The sequence below is a fragment of the Propithecus coquereli genome, unplaced genomic scaffold (genome assembly GCF_000956105.1).
Source record: "Propithecus coquereli isolate 6110/MARCELLA unplaced genomic scaffold, Pcoq_1.0 Scaffold351, whole genome shotgun sequence".
Taxonomy (NCBI): Eukaryota; Metazoa; Chordata; class Mammalia; order Primates; family Indriidae; genus Propithecus; species Propithecus coquereli.
The window spans coordinates 897,062-904,624 of record NW_012149186.1 but is presented as its reverse complement, the minus strand read 5'-3'; the positions used below and the strand labels follow the sequence as shown (position 1 = coordinate 904,624).

General features: G+C 49.6%; 1 protein-coding gene across 1 annotated transcript in view; it reads right to left on the bottom strand.

Moving 5' to 3' along the window:
• The window catches only part of FRMPD2 (FERM and PDZ domain containing 2), a 79,539-nt gene that overhangs the window by 2,825 nt on the left and 69,151 nt on the right, over positions 1-7,563 (bottom strand). The window contains exon 27 of the mRNA XM_012651258.1: positions 3,357-3,700. Within this exon, the coding sequence (XP_012506712.1) occupies positions 3,357-3,700 (344 nt within the window). The remainder of the gene's footprint in view (positions 1-3,356; positions 3,701-7,563) is intronic.

Genomic DNA, 7,563 nt, shown 5'->3' with positions numbered 1-7,563 from the left:
CCTTAAACATTTTGCAATGACTAACTTTCCACCCAATGGGTGCAAGCCCTGAAGTGCACATGAGTGGGAGAATTGACTCTTCCATCCCTCAGTCCATCTCTCTTCCTATGGGGCCAGCATTTAAAGATGAACATTTTACATACACTCCGGCCCATAAATGCAAGCCTCCAGACTTTATCCAGGGTTCAACCACAGAAAAAAGTGATCTGCTCCCACACAAAGGGAGCAAATAACATCACATCTTCCAAAGTGATGTTCAAGAGTAATGTGACTTGTTGTGATTTTCACCTTATGCTCTAACTTTAGAAACTAACCTTGTATAAGATGCGACTCCAGACAAGCCCTCCCCCTGGTAGGAACACAATCCCAACTTTCCTCCACAAAAATGTACTGCACTGCTTTGTCGCAACATCCTTTATAAAGATTTACTACTGCATGGTAAAATCTCTGGATATAGAGTGCAATAAAAGAAAAGAATGGGGAAGGAAAAGTAAAATCTAACCTTCTCCAAGAACACTCTGGGTTGTTAAGGTGCTGACAGCCACCTGGCTGTAGGAAGTAGCCACCTGGCGGATGGCAGGTTGTGGCAATTTGCTGGGAATTTCAATTGATAGGACTTGTTCTTTTTCTGGAAATAGCTCAGAAACAGCAAAGAAAATGGACTCGTGTTGAGTTCCTACTGTGTGTCGGGCTCTGCAATAGCATTCTACATGTGTTATTTCTTTTGACCTGCACAGTACCCTCTGGAATTGTCATGGTCCTTGTTTATGTTTGGGAAGCTGCAAGCTCAGGGAAGTCAACACTCCAGGCATACTAGTAAGCGGCAAAGCTGAAACCAAGCTATGTGATGGAGAAGTCTGTGCTCTTTTTCTGCTAGACTGCAGAAGAGTTTGACTCACAAATGCCAGAAACGAAGAGGCAATTGGCCAGGGCAGCCACCTCTGAACTGAGCCGCAGACATTTCTAAGTGGGTCCGCAAAGAGCCATAATTCCGCTTTGGAATCCTAATTCTGACGCTAAGCAGGTGCTGGGGGAGCCGTGTTTGGCGATTGCTGAGCATGCGCCGTGCTCTTTCCTGTAGGGGGCAGTCACCAGCTACGTGTGCATTACACGCACACTCGCCTGTCGGAGGAGAGGCGGGCATGGTCTGAGTCTGTCTTTCAGAGAGGAGGAAAGGTTCCTCAGTGGGAAAGAGACATAAGGTAAAAATAAAGCCAGGAACTGTGAGCAGGCAGAACACCGTCGTCACCAGGACCACCCCACGGAGGCAAGTGCGCGGGGGAGGTGTTGGTCATTTCGGGAGCCAGTGCTGAGGACAGCAAGGCTGCTGCCCATGGCGGCATGGACCGCAGGGGGCTGCGCAACCAGCAGGGGCAATGACAACAGGCTGAGGGTTCAAGGCTCCACTGGAATGTTCTGGACAAGCCCTCAGGACTCGTGTGACTCCTCCAAGAATGACAGATTTTGGACATCTGGTATACCCTTGCAAGTAGGAACACTAAGCCAAACTTACTTCAATTGAGAAAAACAGCATGTGATGTTTCTTGCAAAAAAAATAGTGAATGACAGAAAGATAGGAAATAGGTGTCAAGACTTGTGAATAGAAGACATAAAGAGGTAGCTTTCTCCTCAGTATAAGGAAGTACTTTCTGATCAACAACTAGATGAGGACAAAATGGGTCACCTCGAGAGGTAGCAAGTTCTGCATTTCTGGAGACATGTGAGCAAAAGCTAGGACCCCTCCTCCAGGGAGGTCACAGAGCAGATTGCAGCATGGAGTAGAAGGTTAGAGTAGGTCATGTTTATATTGAACAACCTGATATTCTGTAATTCAATGAATGAAGCAGTGACTGCCATACTAATAATTAATTTAAAGTACCATTTTTAATAACTATTGACTATATTAGATTAAAGGCACATGGCAAGTCAAATTCCTGGCTTGTATCTGAACCCAGAGCCAATTTATAATTCAGCTCTTAGGCTCTCTGTTCATTATTCCAAACTATCTGGCAGTAAAACCTTTAAAAACCCAAACGAATGTCCCCATGCCTACAAGGAAGTACAGTTCTTTTTGTATGTCCTATAAGATCATGCTAATGGTTGTCCTTGGATAAATCTCTGTGGGTTTCTTTCTTTATCATTTTGTCCAGTATCTCAATTACTGCCTACACTGCAATTGTGAGGAACTATAAATACACCTGTGTTTACACATTATCAGACAATGAAAATGAGTATCACTGATGAATGTGCTTGCCCACCCTGTTCTACTTTGCAAACTATAATAGTTAGTTTTGTTTGGCTGGCACGGTTTTCTTTAAAAAATTGTATCTGGGCGCTTTTAGGGAACATACGCCTGGCTCCTATTTGTCAAAGCTCTCATCGGGCCTAACTGTTCTATGCCCCTGCTCCATACTTCACAGGGACTGTTGTCCCTATGGATCTGTTCTGGTCAGTCTTCTAGAATGACCGCCCAGTAAGAGCCATTTAACCTCAGCAGCTTTATATAGTGTCAAACACAAACCATTGTGTGTCTGCCTTGTGCCCAGGCATCTGGCTGGCAAATGCCTAGAAGCAGTGTCTCACTCTGCATTTGTGCCCCTCCTTTCTGCCCCTAACAGGTTTCCAAGCACTTTGAGTATGTGTAATAAGTCCTTGTCAAACTGAATCAAAGAGTGTATTTTCCATCGGAACAGGACTGAGAACTAGAAATACTTACAGGTGGATGGGCACAAAAATGTAGACTAAATTAAAAATGGCTATTAAAATGGATGTTTCAGTCTGGTTTTAAAGATATAGATGTGTGGGGTTTTTATTTAAAAAAAAAAAAAAAGTGGTGTAGCCAGGTGAGGTGGTATATACCTGTAGTCCCAGCTACTTGGAAGGCTGAGGCAGGAGTATTGCTTGAGCCGAGGAGTTCGAGTCTAACCTGGGCAACATAGCAAGACCCCATCTCTTAAAAACTAAAAGCTGATATCAACAATGAAGCATTATATTAGCAATAGAAATGAAGGTGCCCACAAGAACTTCTTTCTTACTACAATGCTTTAAGAGGCCATGAAGGAGGTATGACAAATGTTTGTGTGCTGGGAGAAACCCCGAGGCCTGCCATCTGTAGACTCCAAGACATACTGGGGACAGACATGGTCTGAGTAGGGTTTGCTTCCCCAAAAGCTCACAAGTTGTGGTTACAGCAGGCCCAGACCTCATGCTTCTCTTGTGTCCGCCTCCCCTCCCAACGCCTAGAACCACGCTGGGCACAATAGCATCCAAGCAGAGTTCTTGATTGCTTGAGTGTCATTTTCTAGCAATGAAATGCATACAATTTACAGAATGTCTGCAAACGTGGTGATGCTTACCTTCCAAGTCTGCTGATGTCACAAACGGAATAGCAGTTTTGCCTGATATCCTTCTCCAACGAGGTCGCCAACGTTGATGCGTCCCTTTCCTGGTGAAGGTTGCATAAGTGAGGGTGGGACTCCGGAGGACGCATCAAGGACCTGGCCCCAGGTCTCGCTCTGTCTTGGCCCCATTGCACCTCCCTGATGGCCTTTTGGGAAGACTCCGGCCTGAGACCCAGGCCTTCCCCTGTGTCTGGGGAGGCACTGTCCCTCCAGCTGTCCTCTTGATCCAGGCTGGGGCTCCGCTCTGAGTCGGTGCAGGCTGCCCTGGTGAACGCTTTGTCAGCTGAGAGTACGGGTGTCTATTAAAAGAAATGCTAATGATTACTGGCTCCATGGTGCACACTAACAAAATCTAAAAGTTGCTTCTTTACAAACTAAAAAGCTTTTTTTCCCATATTATGGTAGATGCAGAGCAGTGACAAGATGGGCTTTGGGGTCCGCCTGCCTCCATTAGGATCCCAGTTCCTCCAAACGGGCCCACTGGGCCCGGGGCAACACACTAGAGCACCTTAGCTTAGGGACATAGGAAGCTCTCAACAGATGTGAGCGTCATTTATTTTTTAATGAAAAATATTTGCAAAATTTAGACAAACGTGAAAATGGGAGACAAATGTGAAAAACAATGACTCTTTATCCCACTTTCCAATAAGAGACTTTTTTGAAGTTTCTTTGTCTTCATCTGCCTCGACTCGCCTGCACCCCCCGCGATGCTTTAAGAGACCCTTTCCTGGGTCTCCTCCCGCTTCTCCAATCGGGCTTGATTCGCCTGATCTGCTCCCATCCCTGTCGGCCTTGCGGCTCTGACTTCGATGGCCCCCTAGGACAGCTGCCACTGCTCAACCTTCTGTAGAAAAATGGTGGCGTTTCAGTAGAAAACCGTGCATCACCTAGAGCACGACCTTCTGGCTTATCTGATTCCAGCCATGGTCACTGTCCTTGAGCTGTTTTACAACTCTATAAATAAACATGTCCTTTGAAATCTCTCTTGAACTCATTTTAACATTTGCCTGGTTCCCTCATTGAATGAGCTAAATAAAATCTTTAACGTGTTCATTTTTATATCATACACAAGTCATGATTTTGCCTTTTCCTGAAAATTATCTTTTAGCACTTGCATCCCGTGACCTCCACGCCTGACCTGATGGAGCACAGGGCCAGGCTCCCGCCGCCGCCTTCCCCGACCGCAGAAGGCCCTTCACCTTTGACCCCAGCCTAGCGCTCTCCTCGCCTTTTTGATTGCGCACCCCCTGCCACGAGAGGGACACAGCCCCAAATGGGCACATTTACGCGATTCGTAAACACCACTCTACCAATAGACTGCGGACATTATAAACGGTATACCAAAAATCAAAGCTTGAAATGCATGAGATAAAAAAATAAAGGGAAAGGGCATAGTGTATCGTATTTTCACACTCCTTGGGGAGACCTCCAAAATCTCATTTTTAACGCTAGCTCTCCTTCCAGCGCATCGCCCGCCGACTCGCTCTCCAGCCATCGCGCCCCTCCGCAAGGCTTCTGGTCCGGTCGGGTCACCGGCTGCTCTCCCGTTCTCTCCGCTTTCCCGGCACACACGCCCTCACTGTTGCTTTCACTCTGCCGAGCTCCCTGGTTCTCCCCCATGGATGCTCCCGAACAAACCAGGAAGCCCCCGAGCTCCCGCCCCCTACTTCCTCTCTGCCTCTGTCATATGGTACTTGCAGAGATTGGATTTTAATTTCAGTTCTTACTGAAACCATGAGTGGACCTCACGCCTGCTGCTGAGACTCTGACTAGATGAACCTCAAATGGATGGGCACGCAAGACTTCCAGACCAGCTTTCTCTATGTCCTTAGTAAATTCAGTTTTCTACTTCCATACTCTCTAAATTACTTCTCATCTTCTCTCTCTCCGAGTCTCCAACAAGCCCCCACCCCCGAGCCTCGCCTCTTATTTCACAGTGAGAATGGGCACATTCAGATGAAACCCTTCATCTTCCCACAGCAAACCCCACCGACCAGCCCGCACCCCTGCCCCACATCACCCTTACCTACCCGCCACCCATTTCCCTGCTCTAGTCCGTGGCAAACTCTCAGATGAGTGTCTCTTCTCACTGTTTGCACCTCTCCCTCCTTTCTCGTACCCACCCCAGCCAGCCTTCTGTCCTCACCACCCGACTGGAAGAGCTCTAAGCAGGGTCTCCGATGACCCATATCTTTCTAAAGCCAAAGGACAATTCTCTGTCCTCACCTCACTGTCTCTCTTAGCAATGTTCAACAAACACCCCCTCCCTTGAGAGCTTCCTTACTCGTTTGCTCACAAGGAGTTGACTGTGAACTCCGACCTTGCCTGGTTTTCCCACCACCTCCCAGGCCCGCTCTTCTCACACGCTCCCGTCTCTCCGCGCCCAGCCTCTCAGTGTTGGAGTGTCCCACGCTGACTTCTCAGCCCTCTTCTGCACTTTATCTGTACTCTCTCCCAAGGTGATCTCAACCACTTTTTCCGGCCCTGACCTCATACCTATTCTCCACAAATAACTGCCTAATAGACACTTTCATTGGACATCCCATAAACATCGCAGTTTTGCACGATCTCAAGTACCATTGCTGTCCCTCCGTGCACCCCAAACTGCCTCCCTCCCCGTGAGCAGTGCCTCTCTTGCTAGGTGGTACACCATCCATCCAAGGTTGGCTCACACCGTACCTGGCTGCTCTCTTTCCTCATTCCCATATCTAATCCAGAACAATCTCATGGACCCCACCTCCCAGACACATCCCAAATCTGACTCCTTAACAACAGGTCTGCGGCAGCCTGAGTCCAAGCCACGATCGTAACCCACCCGAATGACTGCTGCCACCTCCTGCGGTTCTCTCCGTCAGCACCCCGAGCCATGCGGGCACCTCCCTGCCTCACCCTCCACCACGACCCCCAGCCCAGAGACTTCTTGTTGCAGCTGGGATGTTAGCAGCAGAGCTATGACCTCCAAGACCCCGTGCGATTGGCCCCTGCCTACCCTACAGCTTCTCCCCGCGTCCACTCTCCCCTTCATCCACAGCAGTCCAGGCATACCTGTTGTTTTTGTCCCTCAAACCTCCAGGTTATTCCTGTCCCAGAGCCTTTGCAGTTGCTGTTCCTTCTGCCTGGAATAGCCTTACTTCAGATGTTTCTCTGGCTGCCTCCTTCTCCTAACTGTCCATTCCAGCTATGGGCTAAATGCTTACTCCCCGGAGCTACTGCCCATTGGTCTTCGATCTGACCACCAGAGCCACAGAAACGAATCAAAATCCCTCTTCCACGTGGCCGTCAGGTGTACGCAGGGAAAGTGGGCCCCCCACACCTCACCCCAGACCCTTCCCACTAGGCTCCTCTGGGCTCTCCTGGGTGGAGCTACTCTCTAAGGCAGAAGGATGACTTTTTCCCTGGTATCTCCTAGGTCTCTCAACAAAAACACAGGGACCAAGGCCCTTGGCCTGAGCTTCGTGTGTGTGACAAGTGGCCCTGTCTCACCCTGTTCCATCACTTAACACCGTTGCCACCGTTACCTTCTTTTCCAAACCAGCAACTTTCAGGCACCTTTCCCATAGCTCGTCTCTCACCAGAGTCTGTGTCAAATGACCTCTTGGAGTCCAAGCATCAAGAGGATCTGGGTCACCAAGTCCCCTGTGCTGTCCCTCGTGACTGTCACCCTCAGTCATGATAAGTGCTCATTTTTATCCACATTTTACAGATGAGGAGTCTCGAGGCCTAGAGAAGTTAGGCAACTGCCAAGGCCCCTGCAGCGGGGCTGGTATAGGTGATCCGGGTGCCCGCCCAGATGCCCCTCCAGGACTGAGGGCCTCCTCCCGCTGCCGGGAGAGACAGCTGCTAATGGCTCCCAGCCAGCCCCTCCCCAGGAGCTGCGCTTGGTTCAAGGGAGTTGCCTCAGCCAAAGTTAGGTCTCCTCCCTTGGGGCAGCCCACACCCCAGCACTGGTGGCCATGGGGTCAAAGGCACAGGCTCTCCTGCCCCGCTTCAGGCCAGCTCTGAGGGGCCATCCCAGCTCCAGAGCTCCCTGTGGGCTCAGCGGAGGCCCCAGCTGCAGCTGTGTGCTGACTCCCCTTCTGCCCAGCCCAGCTCCCCTCACTCTCATGGGCCATGTTCTCTAGAGCTGGCCCCAAAACCTCCTGCCCTCAACATCGAACCTCTG